The sequence below is a fragment of the Zingiber officinale genome, chromosome 2A (genome assembly GCF_018446385.1).
Source record: "Zingiber officinale cultivar Zhangliang chromosome 2A, Zo_v1.1, whole genome shotgun sequence".
Classification (NCBI taxonomy): domain Eukaryota; kingdom Viridiplantae; phylum Streptophyta; class Magnoliopsida; order Zingiberales; family Zingiberaceae; genus Zingiber; species Zingiber officinale.
Genome location: NC_055988.1, coordinates 170,072,163 through 170,090,675, shown reverse-complemented (window position 1 = coordinate 170,090,675; position 18,513 = coordinate 170,072,163). Strand labels below are relative to the sequence as shown.

Sequence of the window (18,513 nt, the reverse complement as noted above, 5' to 3'; positions counted from 1 at the left end):
GGTAAGTTTTTGAATAGACTAATTGTAAAGGTAATCGATCTTGATCCTGTCTCAAATCTACGAGGTGGTGCGCTAGCTTCGGTGAACGGTGGTTCTGATGAAGATGAACTCCTGAAGATCTGGAAGAGCTCCTCAATCATCCTATGTACAGTGAGATGAGCCAATAAAGTATTAGTGACCTAGGACCAGGGTGGGGATCCCTGGCTAGGTCCTTCGATTCTCAAGTTAGTTCCTCTCTTGAATGTGACAGAAGAAGAAGCTGAAGAAGAAGTACAGTAACCAAAGTACTTAGAAATAGAGTTTTGGATATTAGAACTTGCGTACCTTATGAACGGAGATGATCCCCCTTTTTATACTACCTTATATAACCTCCGTAGTCATGAGATGGTCCCCGGTTTATTAGAGTTTGTTAGAAGACGAAGTCATACTTTAGGCTTCGTGCAATAATCTTTTAAGGAATATAATCTTTTTTATATCCCAGATGTACCTCTTTTATCGTTTGTGACTCATATTCCTGATGAAGTATGTATAGGAATACATCACTATAACTAAAGAAGCTTCTAAAGAATATTTCCCGCTAAATTTGCCAAGTTATCTTACTTGTGTGCTATCTTCTGTTAAACATGTTTTCGTCGATCGTTCAAATCGGTCGTATATATATATTGAGAATACCTTCTGTTAAGCATGTCTTAGTCGGTCATTCAAGTCGATCGCATATATATTGAGAATACCTTCTGTTAAGCATGTCTCAGTCGGTCATTTAAGCCAGTCGCATATATATTGAGAATAATATCTGTTAAGCATGTCTTGGGCGGTCATTCAAGTCAGTCGCATATATATTGAGAATATCTTCTGTTAAACATGTCTCGGCTGATCATTCAAGTCGGTTGCATATATAATGAAAATACCCTCTATTAAGCATGTTCTAGCCGAGAATGTACTATAAGCTTTATAAGGTCGAGCACCTTTACGCTCGGTCGGGCTCTGTCCAGTCGAGCGCATATAAGCACATCGATGCTCACTCGGCCTTCACTTGGCCAGTAATATATTAAAATCTGTATAAGGCTAAGTGTCTTTTTATTCAGTCGGGCTTTATCTGACCAGGCGCATATAAATACATTGGTGCTCGCTCAGCCTTTACTTGATTGGTAATATACTAAAAGATGTATAAAACTAAGTATCTTTACGTTTGGTCGGGTTTCATCCGATCGAGCGCATACATATAAGTATATTGGTGCTCGCTCGGCCTTCATTCGATTGGTAATATACTAAAAACTGTATAAGACTAAATACCTTTACGCTCGGTCAGACTTTGTCCAACTGAGCGCATATAAGTACATTAGTACTCGTTCGGCTGGTAATATACTAAAGGCTCTATAAGGCTAAATGCCTTTAAGCTCGGTCAGGTCTTGCCCGGTCGAGTGCATATAAGAACATTGGTGCTCGCTCAGCCTTTGCTCGACCGGTAATATACTAAAAAGCTCTATAAGGCTAAGTAGCCTTACGCTCAATCGGGCTTCATCCGACTGAGCGCATATAAATACATTGGTGCTCGCTCAACCTTCACTCGGTCAGTAATATACTAAAAATTGTATGAGACTAAGTACCTTTACGCTCGGTCGGGTTTCATCTGGCCGAGCGCATATAAACACATTGGTGCTCGCTCGACCTTCACTCGGCCAGTAATATACTAAAAGTTGTATAAAGCTAAGTCCCTTTACGCTCGGTCGGGCTTTGCCTGACCGAGCGCCTGCAGAAAGTCTTTTATTTGGTCGTTCATTATCCTCTTAATCATATATTCACGCAGTTGTAGACCTCTCCTATCTTTCTCGACCATGACTTGTACTTCATTCAACAGGCTGGCCTATCATAACCCATATCATTAGTCTCCCCTTTAAGTATAGTCAAAGGAGGTATAACCGACTAACTAGACACAAGTCTCAATTTTATTTATTTGCTCTACTCATCTAAGTCATTGGTTTATGTTTTCTTTTCTCTTCTCTCTTAACTATGCCTTGAGAGTCAAGCGATTTTTCAAAATTGTTTCGTTGGTAATTGGTCCTTCAACGAAAAGAGAATATTGGAGGCGCTCGAAGATATGACATCTCAGCCTATGATTTGGTTTGTCCTGTCCATCATAAATGTCTCTTTATAGGTGAGCGTCACGTAGCATTTTCTCCTATTTCTTGATGCAACCTTTAACATGCTTCTTTGTCAATGTTCTATCATATATTCTTTTTAACAAATCTACGACTCTCCTTTCACAAACTGTTCTAATTTAACGATGATCCTTACTAGTTTACCATACTAAAACCATAAATCTTTTTTTATTTCTTTACCATTTGTCTTCCTCAACTCACTTTCTGGCGATTCTCTTTTCTGACTCTTTACAATACCCAGTGTTTCTTTATCTTCCCTGATCTTCTTCTACTACCTCCTTTTTTTAAGGACTTAGTGAGTTGTCTATCCCTTAAGTGTTTCTGTTTTTTGCCTTGGCTGAGGAATCACTGGTTCCTTGGTACGCTCAGACTCATTCATCCTTCAGTACCGCCGATCGAACTTCCATTCGTTCTCAGTATCAAATCCCTAAGGAGTATCGTATCAAGGTCCCGCATCTTGATGCTTATCCCCATCTCCCTCTTGATAACTATATTACCTTGTTCAAGGATCAATTAGTGGCAGGTTTACGCTTCCCTATTCCCTCATTCTTAGCAGAGATAAGTCAGTAATTTGGTATTCCTTTACAATAGTTTGTCCCAAATACTTTCCAATATTTATGTAGGCTATACATGTTATTTCGCCTCTTCAGTATTCCTCCTACTACTCAAAATTTCTTCATGTTCTCTTATCCTAAAAATCGGAGCCAGGAGTATTTATTTTCCGATCCCGTCCGAAGATGGTGTTCTTTGAAGAAATGTCTTCATCCAACAAGAGTTGGAAGTCACGCTTCTTCTTCATAAGATTTCCTAAACCCGTCGCATGGTCTACAGCATGGTGATCTTCTTTCCCCCTCTTCCTAATATAAAATAACTTCATCGACAACCAACCTTCACCATTATTCCACTAGACTACTTGGTCATCGTTTTTTACATTCACAAATGGATACGTAGAGACCTTCTATACCTTTTTGGCTTAAGCCCTGTTCAAAAGAAATTGCGCTGCTCCTTTGGTAAGTTATAATACCTTCACCATTACTTTTTTACTAACTAAAATACCCTTTGTTTGTTGTAGTGGATGCTGTGTTTGAAACCTTGGTCGACAAAGAAATCCACCTAGAAGAGGGGGCACTCTTGGCCAAGGAACAAGAACTTAATGTCAAACTTAATGTCGAGCGAGATCAACCTTCTACTGCTCCTTTGCCTGAACCCTCCATCCAATAGGCAGTTGCCTTCAGCTCACAAACCATTCTGGGGGAAACATCTTCAGATTCCCCCATATTACCGGAAACTACTCCTATGAAAATGCAAAAACAAGTGCAAGAAGCTACTCCTAAAAGGAAACGTTTGAGGCGTAGACTGACCCTGACACCTCTTCCCAAAAGACGTGTCATTTCTATTCCTGAAGATGTAGCCCAAGGAGATGTTCAAACTACTTCTCCTTAACTCACCTTATCATCCTTATATCCTATTCTTGCCTCACCGTCGATCCCACCTTAGGAGGACCTCCCGACTCAGGGTCTAGTCCGGATCCTAGGTTTGTTATAACCTTTCCAGAACAAATCCCATTACCTTTCCAAGAGACTCAGGATCCTCCTTTTCTTTTCTTCTCTCCACCCTTACTTCATACTTCTTTATCATCCTTATCCACACCTTCTTCTACCCCTCCAATATTATTGGAAGGTTCTTTAACAACAGTTTGGTAGAGACTCACCAACAGCTTAAGAAGCTCACTTCCGCTGAGTTGGTAGATAAATTCTCTTTTGAGGAAACTAAGGTAAGATATTCTTCACTCAATTATTTCCTCATTAATGCCTTTTACTAATAACTTTTCACTCTATAGCGTTGGGTCACTAATATGAGTGTGGTCTGCCAACTATATGACCTGGCTCGAAAGAATGATACGTTGAGGCAATAAGCCCCTGAAACATTTTCTTCTCAAGCTTCTAAAGAGAAATCTGAGTTGTCTGCACAGTTACAAGAGACTCGCAAACTACTTGAGGCTAAATCTAAAAACCTAAGCCAATGGAGAACTTCTGCAGAAAACGTTGAATCTCAAGTTCAATCAGAGATCAATCTTCTCACTGAGCTGACATCAAAACTAGATAAGTTTACTACAGAGAATGCTTAATTATCATCTCAGTTGCAAGTGCTGAAGGATGCTCATGCTTCAGAATTGGCTACTAAAGTCTCTGATTTACACTCTAAGGACACCGAGATAGCCTCTCTTCCATCTCGTAGCTTTAGATCCAGGTGAAGATTCCTACAGACAGTGCCAAATTTGATCCTATCTGAAATCTGCGAGGTGGTGCACTGGCTTCGGTGAACGGTAGTTCTAATGAAGATGAACTCCTGAAGATTCGGAAGAGCTCCTCAATAATCCTACGCACAGTGAGACGAGCCAACAAAGCATTAGTGATCTAGGACCGGGTGGGGATCCCTGGCTAGGTCCTTCGACGCTCAAGTCAGTTCCTCTCTTGAAGGTGGTAGAAGAAGAAGACGAAGAAGAAGTACAGTAACTAAAGTACTTCGAAACAGAGTTTTGGATACTAGAACTTGCGTACCTTGCCAACAGAGAGGATTCCCCTTTTTATACTACCTCATATAACCTCCGTAGTCATGAGGTGGTCCCTGATTTGTTAGAGTTTGTTAGATGATGAAGTCATACTTTAGGGTTCGTACAATAATCCTTTAAGGAATCTTTTTTAACCTTAAATGTACCTCTTTTATCGTTTGTGACTCATATTCCTGATGAATTATGCATAGGAACACGTCACTATAACTAAAGAAGCTTCTAGAGAATATTTCCTACCAAATTTGTTAAGTTGTCCTACTTGTGTGCTATCTTCTGTTAAATATGTTTTCGCCGATCGTTCAAGTCGGTCGTATATATATTGAGAATATCTTCTGTTAAGCATGTCTCAACTGGTCATTCAAGCTAGTCACATATATATTGAGAATACTTTCTGTTAAGCATGTCTCGATCGGTCATTCAAGTCAGTCACATATATATTGAGAATACTTTCTGTTAAGCATGTCTCGACCGGTCATTCAAGTCAGTCACATATATATTGAGAATACCTTCTGTTAAGCATGTCTCGATAGGTCATTTAAGCCAATCGTATATATATTGAGAATACCTTCTGTTAAGCATGTCTCGGCCGATCATTCAGAAGTCGGTTGTATATATAATGAGAATACCCTCTGTTAAGCATGTTTCGGCCGAGAATGTACTATAAACTTTATAAGGCTGAGCACCTTTACACTCGATCGGACTATATCCGACCAAGCGTATATAAACACATCAATGCTCGCTCGGCCTTCACTGGGCCAGTAATATATTAAAAGTTGTATAAGGCTAAGTGTCTTTTGGTTCAGTTGGGCTTTATCCGGCCGACCGCATATAACATTAGTGCTCGCTCAGCCTTACTCGACCGGTAATATACTAAAAGCCGTATAAAACTAAGTATCTTTACGTTCAGTCGGGCTTCATCCGATTGAGCACATATTAGCATATTGGTGCTCGCTCGACCTTCATTCGATCGGTAATATACTAAAAACTGTATGAGACTAAATACCTTTATGCTCGGTGGAGTTTTGTTCGACCGATCGCATATAAGTACATTGGTACTCGCTCGGCATTCGCTTGGCCAGTAATATACTAAAGGTTTTATAAGGCTAAATGCCTTTAAGCTCGATCAGGTCTTGCCCGGCCAAGCGCATATAAGTAAATTAGTGCTCGCTCGGCCTTCGCTCGGTCGGTGATATATTAAAAGGCTCTATAAGGCTAAGTACCCTTACGCTCGGTCGGGCTTTGTCCAGCCGGACACATATAAGTACATTGGTATTCGCTCGACCTTCACTCGACCAGTAATATACTAAAAACTGTATAAGGCTAAGTTTCTTTACGCTCGGTCAGACTTTGTCGGATCTAGTGCATGCAGAAAACATTTTATTTGTTCATTCATTATCTTCTTAATCATACATTCACTCAACTAATTATAGACCTTTCTTATTTTTTTCGATCATGACTTTTATTTCATTCGATAAATCGACCTATCATAACCCTATGTCAGATTTTATTTTATAAAAATTTTCTAATAATTATTAAAATAAATTAAGAAGTATTTAGAGAATCAAGAATCTCCTACTCCACGTTAAATTTTACATCTCTTAATTATTTTTGTGAAGGGAGTAACTGTCGCACTATTGGATCCGGCATTCGGTGGGCGATCTCGGCGTTTAGAAAGCAGGCTATGTCTATAGTCCAATGGCAATGTCGATATTTTGGTAGGTAGGCCAGATTTGGTGTGGGGTCACATCAGCAGAAATCATCTTTTTTATTAATCGAAGTGGTTAACACTCCAAATCACCCCATCAATTTTGGAATGTACAATGAATTCTTGTTCGAACATAATATAATATATATATCTAGTAGGTAAGTATACACTATATATAGTAATATTTATTATATGCTACCCATAGTTATTTCTATGCAGTAACGAAAATAATATATTAACAAAAGATCTAATTATTAATTATATTTTACTCCTTATAAAATAATTAGATTGTAAATCAATTTTATTATTATTATTTTAAATTTTTTTGGGCTGTTCGCATAAGTAAGTTGTTGTCGGTCCACCTCCCTAGATAGTTTGTTATTGACTTCTTATTATTCTTAAGTATTTAATTATATGAAAACGGCCCTTTGCCTTCTCGCCTTGCTTCCGTGTCAAACTCCACCTTCCCACCTCTTTAACTAAAACCCCGTACCCACCAACATCGCCCCTTTCAGTGTGGCCTGGCCAGGAGGAGGAGCATCGCCGTCCTCCTCCTCTGTCCGGCATCGACATGGATCCGGAGGATCGACGCATTGGGCGGCGTCGCCGCCTCATCGCCGCTCTCTTCTTGCTCTCCCTGGTGGCCTCCGCCCATTGTCTGGACGCCGGACGAACGATCAAGAAGAAGAAGAAGAAGCACGAGATCAAGGGACCAATCAAAACCCTAGTGATCCTCGTGATGGAGAGCCGGTCGTTCGATCACATGCTCGGCTGGATCCGTGCCAAGGGCGGCCGCGAGTCCAATCGCCTCAACGCCTCCGAGGTCTTCGGCGCCTCCCACGTTGACTCCCATCCTGGACACTCCTTCAAGGCCATCGGCGAGCAGATGTTCGGCTCCGAGGACACTTCCTCTGTGCCCGCCCCCATGGTCGGATTCGCCCAGCAAGCCCAGAGCATGGACGATGGCGTGGCCTCCACCCTCATGCGCGGGTTTACCCCCGAGGACGTCCCCATCTACGCCGCCCTCTCCGAGGAGTTCGCGGTGTTCGACCGGTGGTTTGCCTCCGTGCCGGCCTCTTCCCAGCCCAACCGCTTCTTCGTCCACTCTGCCACCTCCCACGGCGCCTTCAGTAACGTCCGCCGCGACCTCGTCCAGGGATTCCCTCAGAAGACCATCTTCGATTCCCTCGACGATGAGGGCCTCAGCTTCGGCGTCTACTACCAGAGCATCCCATCTGTGTTCTTCTTCAAGAGCCTGCGAAAGCTCAAGCATCTCGTCAAGTTTCACAGATTCAAGCTCGCCTTCAAGCAGCACGCGATGTTCGGCCGGCTGCCCAACTACGTCGTTATCGAGCAGCACTATTTCGATACCAAGATGTCACCAGCCATTGACGACCACCCTTCCCATGACGTAGTCCGAGGGCAACGGCTCGTGAAAGAGGTCTATGAGGCTCTCCGGGCGAGCCCGCAGTGGAATGAGACGGCCCTGCTCATCACCTACGATAAGCATGGCGGATTCTACGACCATGTGTCTACCCCTGCCACGGGAGTGCCTAACCCGGACGGCATCATTGGCCCTGACCCATTCTACTTTAAATTTGGCAGGTTGGGAATCAGAGTTCCTACCATCCTCGTCTCACCGTGGATCAACAAACGAACAGGTAAGGTGGCCTTCAAGATTTTTTATTACTTGATCGTGATATCTATACTGACCATATCTTGTTTCATGATTTCCAAATACAAAATGAATAGTTTGTGGATATGATTTTAAGATTAAAAAAAAAACTGATGAAACGAAGTAGTTTTGAAACTTGAGATAGATGAGAAAACAAAAACCTGAAATCACTCTAGATGTACCGAGGTCCGAGATGGATCCTTGGTGTAGTGCTGATTGAGCATTGTCTCATTCGCCTCAAACACAATTGTGAACATCGGTCGTGTGTCTGATGAACTCTTAGAGGAAGACTTTTCTTTCCGCAGCATTTGAGCACCAAACATCAGAATAAAAGTAAATAAAATTTCTGAGAGGCGACAAGGGAAGCGAGATGAATGCTATGTATTTTCGGATGTCTAAACGAGTTGCTAAAAGATCACAAGTTGTAACCTACAGACTTAGCATACTTCAAACACATTTGACCCATTTGCCACCAAGAAAAGCGTTAAATTATCCCATGAAGACCAATGAAAATGATAGCTCTAAGCATACTCACATTCAAGCATTAGCATTTTCCTATTTCCAGCATGTTCTTAGGGGTTAAAAAAGTCTAGACACTACCTGCTATCCATCTAGACCTCACATGTTTGCTTAGGAAACTCATTTTTCTATATAGACAAGTGTGTAATCACAAAACATGAATATATGATTACTAAGTGATGTCTGAAGAACCTTTTGTTTCTTGTAATTCTTTCTAATTAACCACTTTGGTGCCACTCAACTTTGATTTTCTTGAGTTACAATACTATGTAACAAGTAGCTCATATTAGTGCATCGGTTATGCATAATTTAAATGATATTGATCAAGCAAAAAGCACTTGCAGGTGGCAAGTTCATCAGTTATCTTGTGATTACTTCCTTGTTAGATTGTCAAAACATTATGCTTATTTTTTATTTTATTTTTGTAATTCTTCAGGTGATTTAGAGATCACTAATGCTATAAAATGAAGAAATGATATTCTATAACTGTAATTTGTTCTTACTTATAAACTTCCTATTCAATCAGATGAATTGGCACGGTTTTGGGTAAACATTTTCTGCAACCTATATGATGTGAAGTTTTGACAACTGAAGGGAGATAAAATAAGATGAATGCTTCCGCTTCTGTTTGGTTTAAACATGGACCAAGGAATGATTGACACTTGATTGGTCTATATCTCTAGTCCAAAATGCTTAAGCTAAGGTAGTAGATTTATCTAGGCGACATGAACATGTAGTATCTCAGAACCAATCAACAATCTCCAATATGGAGACTGAATTGTGGCATAATGATTTCTTCACTTCAGTCTATTTTCATTGAGGGATGAGAGGAAATAAACTCCAGTGTCCTTGCTTACCTCTGTCAAAACCGTGGGTAGGGTTTATCATCTTCATATAAAGGTCCCATTCTAATTCATCTTAATAACATTCCTAGTCATTAATAGTTGAGGCCTGTGGTTGTTCAACCAACACAGCTTCTTTGTGGTTGGATGATTTTGCCAAGCTTGGTAGGTCCTATAAAGAAACATGTCCAAAATGTGAAGTCTATGTTAATGGTGGCACAATTATCTAGTTCTTATTAGTTGATACATCAAAACGGTGACTGAATCTAATGTGGGACTTAATCAAGGTCTTATAAGCATAGTGACATTTATGTGGCCCTACTAGACTACATTATTTTGCCGGCAAGTACAACATATTGTATGAAATAACAAATATTCTTGAAGGTTCAGTGATTTTGATTCTTCTGGTATACAAAATCTATAGTCTACCCACAAAATTTGGCTAGTTACAGAGCTTAATCAAGCAGATGTTATGGCCGATAAAAAGGTTGAGGATCTTTTCTATGTTCAGCGAGCCAACATCGCTCCTCAAGCTGCTTATTAGTTCTCATCCCCTCAGCAATGGAATTTTGGTTAGGCTTGTTATGCAAAGTGCATTGAAAATTGGAGTATCTGTAATAGTATAAGTTCAAGATGAGTTCTTTGTTCCCTTTATGGAATTGATATTTGTTGGAACAGAAGGCAGCGTTGTTTGAACTTGTGTGAAGCATTTTATTAGCAGTGTTTTTTTTTCCAGAAACTTGTACATCCTACTCATCTTCTTCCAAAGCTCACACTTTTCTCAATCTGAAATGTTGAATGTGATTCATGTTCCCTTGCAGTAATCCATGAACCTAAAGGACCAAAGCAAGATTCACAGTTTGAACATTCTTCTGTTCCAGCCACCGTAAAGAAATTATTCAACCTGAAATCTAATTATCTTACAAAGAGAGATGCTTGGGCTGGGTCATTCGAGAGCTATTTCTACCTGAGGAAGACACCCCGAACGGACTGTCCAGGTATTCATTTTATTTGTTATGCTTCTTCTTCTTTTTTTCCAATTTTATGTTCAGTTTTGAGTTCAGTATTGTTGAAGTAGGTCATCCACTTATGAAGCTGGGTTTACCTGACTATCGTAGACTAAAGATGTATTACACCAGAACTCGTCTCACTTTGCAGCTAATGTTGATCTCTAAAATTCAGAAACACTCCCTAAAGTGAAGCCCTTGCGACCATTGGGATGGATCGAAGACAAAGTCCTCTCGAAATTCCAGCTTGAGCTAATCCAACTCGCATCTCAGCTCAACGGAGACCATGCCCTCAACACTTACCCAGACATCGGCAAAAGCATGACCATGGCCCAGGCAAACCAGTACACCAGCGATGCAGTCGCAAGGTTCCTAGAAGCCGGATGGGCGGCTCTAAGGGCTGGAGCTAATGATTCAGCCATTGTCACAATGCGGCCGGCATTAACCAGCCGAACTTGTAGGTACTATTCCAGTTCTTCAGCACAAAGTTGCTGATTTTATAACAAAATAGATACACCAATATTGTAGGCAGGATATAGTTGTGTATCATAATAAATAGTAATTTTTGCATCATGTGAATTCAGTTCATCTCATCAAGACAGATGATCTTTGTAATCATAAAGTTTGAAAATAAAAAAAATAAATCTTTTTCTATCATATTCTTAGAATCCATCCATGTATAGATAGATACAAAGGATTGTTCAATATAGATCAGAAGAACAATAACCCGGATTATGGTGCGGTTGTAGAGAAAACCAAAATCAACGAAACTTCTGTCACTCCAAGAATATCGAAGTGACTTACCGTGAAGAAGCTCTTGATATGAAGAAATTTTAAGAGATAAAAAACTGGACGATGGAATAATAAAAACTCTCTTGCGTTAAAAATCAGAAAAGAAGGAGCCTATAAATAGGCTTTACAAACTATCGTTAGATCCTATAAAATAGGATCACATAGGACCAGATCCTATAAATTAGGATCACAAAGACAAATTCTAATCACCTAAAGACTCGGACAATGATTAACCTTTCAAATTATAAAATAAAATATTTAAATCTTAACTAAAAAATTACGAACCAAAAAAAATAAAACATCACTTTATAATTCAACAGTCCCCCTTAAAGTGATGTTCTCAGAACTAATCCGAGCTTTGATCGCAGATCTTCGAATGCACCCTTTGGAAGTGTTTTTGTAAAAATGTCAGCAATGTTGTCTTCACTCTTAACTGCGACCATATCAATAATTCCGTCGAGCACTTTCTCACGAATGAAATGTTGCTCAAGTTCAATATGTTTTGTCCTCGCGTGGAAGACAGGATTAGACGTAAGTTTGATTGCACTCAGATTATCTCCATGAATAGGAATGGGTTGATCAATGGGTACGTGCAGATCTTCAAAGAGTCTACGAAGCCACATACACTCTTGAGCAGCCTGAGCAGATGCTTTGTACTCTGCTTCAGTCGTGGATAGAGATACTGAACTTTGCTTTTTGCTACACCATGATATACTTGTTGCTCCTCGCAGAAATACAAAACCAGAAGTTGATCTCCGATCATCCAAGTCTCCACCAAAATCAGCATCTGCAAATCCTTGTAAAGAAAACTCTATACCCTTCTCATAGAGTAGACCCAAGTTAAGAGTAGAATTAACATATTTTAAGATCTTCTTAGCCTCTTCGAAGTGTGGCTTCCTTGGCTCTTGCATGTATCGACTGACCATACCAACAGAGAAGGCAATATCCGGCCTTGTTATTGTCAAATAAATAAGACTTCCCACAAGTGTACGAAAGGGACGAGGGTCCGACAAACATGTTCCTTCGTCACGATGAAGTCTTGTATTTACATCAAGTGGTGTAGATCGCTTCTTTCCATCAATCAAACCAAATTTCTCAATGAGTCGTTTAGCATAACTGAACTGAGACACATAAATTCCTTTATCCAGATTTTCAATTTGCAACCCAAGAAAATTACTAAGCTCCCCAAGTTTCTTCATATCAAATCGCAACGAAAGTTCTTCCTGAAGACGAGTGACCTCTGCATAATTGCTGCCTGTTAGAATTATGTCGTCCACATACAACAGAACGATCACCATGAGTCCTTGACATTTCTTGATAAAGAGACTTGAATCTGCTTCAGAAGTTGCGTAGCCACAGAATCTTAAATATTCTGCAATTTTTCCGTACCACGCACGTGGAGCTTGCTTTAATCCGTAGAGGGCCTTCTGTAATTTACACACAAAATCCGGATGGTACTCGGACACAAATCCAAGCGGTTGATCCATATAAATATGTCTATTAAGCTCTCCATATAAGAAGGCATTTTTGACGTCCAACTGCCACAATTTCCAATCCAGGCTAGCCGCTAGTGCTAGAACAGTACGTACCGAACTCATTTTTGCCACGGGACTAAATGTTTCTTCATAATCTTCCCCGTACTTTTGAGAGAAACCTCGGGCTACTAGCCTTGCTTTGAATCGGTCTATGCTCCCATCAGCCTTCCTCTTTATTCGAAAGACCCATTTGCACGAAACTGGTTGCACTTCAGGGGGTTTAGGAACCAAGTCCCATGTCTGATTTTTCTGCAAGGCATCCATTTCTTCTTTCATAGCAGCTTCTCATTCTTTTACTCCATTAGCATCATCATAAGAGGAAGGTTCATCATCATCAATAGGATTAGCAAATAAGCAAGAAAAATTTGTAACAAAATTATCATCTCTATAACGAGATGGTCGCACAATATTTCGTCTCGGGCGTTGGTTGGTTATTTCCTCCTGAGAGCCATCATCTTGGTTTGGACACAAGCTCTCCTTTTCTCCTTGATTTTCTTTAGATATGTCTTCTGAGAAATGGGATAATGGCAAAGTTATCATATTATTTTCTTCCTTGTTGATATCTGCAGAATCATGGGAAGAAATCTCATCAAAGATAACATCGCGAAAAACAACACATTTATTAGTCGTAGGATCCATACACCGCCAGCCCTTTCTTTGTTCGTCATAACCGACGAAAATGCATTTGATTGCTTTAGCATACAACTTACTTCTTTGAGAATCAGACACATGAACGTAGCAGATTGAACCAAAGACTCGAAGATACTTCACGTTTGGTTTAGCATCGAAAAGCAATTCATAAGGTGCCTTATTATTGCTTGATCTGAGTGGCACCCGATTAATAACATAAGCTGCACATTTTATGCCTTCTGCCCATAATGCCTTGGATAAATTCTTCGCATGCAACCAACACTTGCAGGTCTCCACAAGGTGTCTAATTTTTCGCTCAGCCACGCCATTTTGTTGTGGTGTCTCCGGACAAGATAATTCTCTTTTAATGCCATTATTTCGACAAAATGAGAAAAATTCATTTGAACAGAATTCCCCTCCGTTATCTGTCCGTAAAATCTTGATTTTTCTACACAATTCTCCTTCCACAGTTTCCTTGAATTTTAGAAATTTTGAAAATACCTCTGATTTGTGTTTCACAAAATAAACCCATGTGAACCGTGTATAATCATCCACAAACAGCAACATATAATGACATCCGGAATAAGAAGCAGTTAGAGTGGGACCCATCAAATCACTATGTATTCGTTCCAAAGGAGTTGTGCGTCGTGAATTTGAACTTTTGAAAGGAAGTCTATGTGCCTTTCCAAATTGACAACCTTCACAAATTTTTTCATCCTCAACTTTTGATAGATCGGGCAAACCATCAACTAATTTTCTTTGAATCATAACCTTCAACTTAGTCATGTTTAAATGACCAAGTCTTGCATGCCACAAAGAGGAATTATCATTGCTACTCATCTTTTCAATGTATGAATTTGATGCAAATAGAACAAATAAATCATTCACACGCGTACCAGTATGAACAACGTCGGCTTTAATTTCTTTGACGTTCCGAAGAAACTTCACATCTCGCGGTCCAAAGAGCACGAAATTTCCAGCATCCACCGCATTTGCAACAGAGAAAAGGTTCTTTTGTATCCTAGGCACGTGATATACACTGTTTAGTGTTATTGATTCTCCACGATTATTGTCAATAACAACGGTGCCTTCTTTTTGAATTTTATGAATTGTATTATCAGCGGTGATAATACCCTTGCCGCTATCATGTACCTGAGAGCATGAAAAAGTTGATTCGTCTCCTGTAAGATGATGACCACAACCAGAATCTATAATCCATTCATTATTGGTTGGATGCTTTGTGTGAGAAGTTTCTTTTGCTACTAAGCATGTTCCTCGTTGAGTATCAACAATATCAGTAAGAAAGCAATTCTTCCAATCATCTTCTTTTTCAAGCTTTTTGTCCATATCGGCCAAATTTGCATAATTTTCTGACTTTAATTTAACTCGACAATTTTTTCTAATATGACCGAGTTTGCCGCACCTATGACATTTGAACGTCTTCTTAGGTGCATTTGAATAATCTGGAGTACTTTCTTCTATCTTACCCTTTCCTTTATAAAATTGCATTTTTTTAACAAACAAGGCACTCTTTGGCTCCTCCTTAATACTCGTTGTAGCCATTTGCTTGGCCAATGATTCCTGCAACGAGAGAAGAATTTCAAGTTCTTCTAGTGATGGTTGTTGAGCCCATCCTTGAATTGAAGTGATAAACGGAGTATACTCAGGTTGAAGACCACGAATAATATATCGCTTCTTTCTTGCTTCCGAGATTCGTTCTTCAGGATTTATAAGAGAGATTTCTGAACATAAATTTTTTACTTTGAGAAAATATTCAGAAATAGAGATACCTTCTTGCTTCGTAACTGCCAACTCATTTTCGAGCATTTGCAACCGATCCTCATTCTTTTTATTGAACAATCGATCGAGAGTTTGCCAAATTTCACGAGCAGACTCACATCCGATTATATGCTCAAATATTCCATGAGAAATGGATCTCTTCAAAACAAATTCTGCCTTAGCATTTTGTTGCTTCCATTTCTTAAACGCTTCTGCATTTTCGATGATATTTGCCGGAGCGACAACTCCATTAGTGGAAACGACATCCCACAAATCTTCACCGACTAGATACGACTCCATACACGTCTTCCAGATCCGGTAGTTGGACTGATTCAACAATTCCAAACCAAGTCCCGCTACACGACCAGTGCCTTCCATATCGACAGAGCAATAACCTTCTTCACGAAAATAACCAAAGCTCTGATACCATGTAGAGAAAACCAGAATCGACGAAACTTCTGTCACTCCAAGAATATCGAAGTGACTTACCGTGAAGAAGCTCTTGATATGAAGAAATTTAAAGAGATAAAAAACTGGACGATGGAATAATAAAAACTCTCTTGCGTTAAAAATTAGAAAAGAAGGAGCCTATAAATAGGCTTTACAAACTATCGCTAGATCCTATAAAATAGGATCACATAAGACCAGATCCTATAAATTAGGATCACAAAGATAAATTCTAATCACCTAAAGACTCGGACAAGATTATCCTAATTAAAGACTCGGACAATGATTAACCTTTCAAATTATAAAATAAAATATTTAAATCTTAATTAAAAAATTACAAACCAAAAAAAAATAAAATATCACTTTATAATTCAACAGCGGTGGTAAGAGATGTGATAGATTCAAATCTCATTATATTTGGGGAGTTTGTGCGAGGTGGGACGGACTCAAATCTCATCCCCGCGATTGCTCGCCTCCCTCCCCCCGAGCGCCGCCGTAGCGGGTGGTGCCGGCTTCAGTTGTTGGCGCTCGTGGTGGGCCTTGAGGAGGAGCTTGCAGCGGGGGCGGCGCCAAGGAGAATAGTGCGGTTCCAGCAGGTCTAGCCGCGGTCGGTGAAGGCGACGGAGGAGTCGGTGCCCTCCTTGACGGCCCGAGCCACGCAGGGAAGCCGGAGATAGAAGGGGAAGACGAGTGCTCAAGGTGCCTAAATGATTAAACTGTCACGGTCCTGGCGACGAACGAGGTTGGTTTTCATTGATCCTTTTTTCATTATAACAAGCATATAGTAATATAAATTTGTTACTTCTAGTAGATTATGATAGGGACGGTCAACTAACCGAGCAATTGAATATAAAGCACCCATTTTAAATTTTTGATAATTCGTTTAATTATTTATTAATACATGGAAAGTATTTTAAAAAAATTAAACAATAGAGTATCCCCTTTAATTCCGGCTTTAATTTCGATGATTTGCTTGCTACTAAAACCTCTTCCTTTTCAAATATAAAATAACTTCGCTTAACAACTTAGAAATAAGAATTCAAAAATTCAAAAATTATTTAGACTTAATTTTGAAGTTTCATTAGGTTAATATATTTTCCAACCTAACTTCATCATCCATATTAACTTATTAAATTGATTAAGAATTTTAATCAATCAATATATAAATAGCTCAATCTATATAATTAATTATATGCATATGTACATTTGATTTATAATAATTACCTTTTAATTATTTGTTTACAATTAAATCTTATTTATTCATTTTTTTTAATTGGTTGTATAGTGTGTTATGATTGTAAACGTATTTTTTTATTTGAAATCTAACCATCACAACTTTCTCTACTAAACCTTTCTCTTTTTCTTCTTCTTGTTTCCCTTGTTGGCTTAGAATCAATGAATAGCACATCCAAGACACACACTAATATGCAAAAAAAAAAATAGACCGAGGAGGAAGACAACTGATACACTACTTTCTTATAATGATGAAGATGATTGAAAAATGAATGAATCAAAACACACCTCTAGAATCCTTTATATACACCATAAACTAAGACTAAGTCCAATAACTTATCCCTTAAAATTAGGAAGACTAATTCTACTATTTATCCCTTAAACCTAGGACAGCTTATCACTAATGCAAGGAAGAGAAAAAAAATATACGTAGCCATTACATGTCCGGATTATATGCCTTCATTACCCCTCCTAATCCTGACATGGTTCTAAGTCACGAACACCGAGTAGTTGTTGCATGGCAGCTAACTTCACTCCTGGCAATGCTTTAGTTAATACATCGGCTCGCTGTTCTCCAGTATTAACGAATTCAACCACAATCTGTCCCTTCTCAATGCATTCTCTGATAAAATGAAACATTGTATCTATATGCTTGCTTCGACCATGGAATACCGGATTCTTCATGAGAGCTATGGCAGATTTGTTGTCAACAAACAAATTACCGGTTTTGGCTTTACTTCTGTTAATTCGCTTGCAAGGCTCCTCAACCACAAAGCATGGTAGGCTGCAGTTGTGGCTGCCATGAACTCTGCCTCACAAGATGAAAGCGCTACTGTCTTCTGCTTCTGTGAATTCCAGGATACCAAACTTTTGTTAAAATAGAAAGTCATTCCACTTGTGCTTTTCCTCCCATCGAGATCGCCGGCTAAATCACTGTCCGAGTAGCCGAAGATACCAATTTCCGGGGGTCCCTTTATATAAACAAGGCCAAAATATATTGTACCTTTCAAATACCTGAGAATTTGTTTGACCACCTTGTGATGCATGATTGTAGGCCTCTCCATATATCTGCTCGCCATTCTGACAGAATATGACAGGTCCGACCGTGTGTGTAACAGATATCCCAAACAACCAATGATGCGCCGATACTCTGTGGCGTCAACTGGAGTCCCTTCCAAGTCTTTATGCAACTGTGTCTTGGGTTCCATTGGATGCTTTGTGGAATTGCAGTCTGTCATCTTGAACTGAGATAGAATTTTCTTGGCATAAGCTGATTGCCTAAGTAAAATTCTGCTCTTCTGTTGCTCCACTTCGATCCCCAAGTAGTAGGAGAGAAGACCCAAATCACTCATCTCAAATTCTGTCATCATTTGTTGTTTGAACTTATTGATTTTTTCTTTGCTACTTCCTGTCACAATGAGATCGTCAACATACCCCCAACAAGTATGCTTGCTTCTCCTTCACCTCTTGTATATACTGCATGTTCTTGAATACATTTTTTGAAGCCAAGCTCTTCCAAACTCCTATTCAAGCGCATGTTCCAAGCTCGTGGAGCTTGGCGCAGTCCATAGAGGGCCTTGGACAACCTGTATACCTTATGCTTTTGATTTTGTATTTC

The 18,513-nt window shown here is 39.6% G+C and overlaps 2 protein-coding genes across 4 annotated transcripts; one reads left to right on the top strand and one right to left on the bottom strand.

Annotated features, from left to right (window-relative positions):
- Positions 1-6,880: 6,880 nt before the first annotated feature.
- Positions 6,881-11,136, top strand: LOC122043224 (non-specific phospholipase C1-like). Of its 3 annotated transcripts, none has more exons than XM_042603752.1 (3): positions 6,881-8,097; positions 10,294-10,470; positions 10,655-11,136. In XM_042603752.1, the coding sequence occupies exons 1-3, from the start codon at positions 7,008-7,010 to the stop codon at positions 10,972-10,974; spliced, it is 1,587 nt and encodes a 528-aa protein (XP_042459686.1). In that variant the 5' UTR covers positions 6,881-7,007; the 3' UTR covers positions 10,975-11,136. The 3 variants fall into 3 exon arrangements, with proteins under 3 accessions (XP_042459686.1, XP_042459687.1, XP_042459688.1); XM_042603753.1 differs by having other exon boundaries at positions 10,551-10,814; XM_042603754.1 differs by having other exon boundaries at positions 10,631-10,771.
- Positions 11,137-17,366: 6,230 nt separating this feature from the next.
- LOC122044254 (uncharacterized mitochondrial protein AtMg00810-like) lies at positions 17,367-18,262 on the bottom strand. Its single transcript, XM_042604771.1, has 2 exons — positions 17,618-18,262; positions 17,367-17,501 (listed from the first exon to the last, which is right to left on the bottom strand). The coding sequence occupies exons 1-2, from the start codon at positions 18,260-18,262 to the stop codon at positions 17,367-17,369; spliced, it is 780 nt and encodes a 259-aa protein (XP_042460705.1).
- Positions 18,263-18,513: the final 251 nt, after the last annotated feature.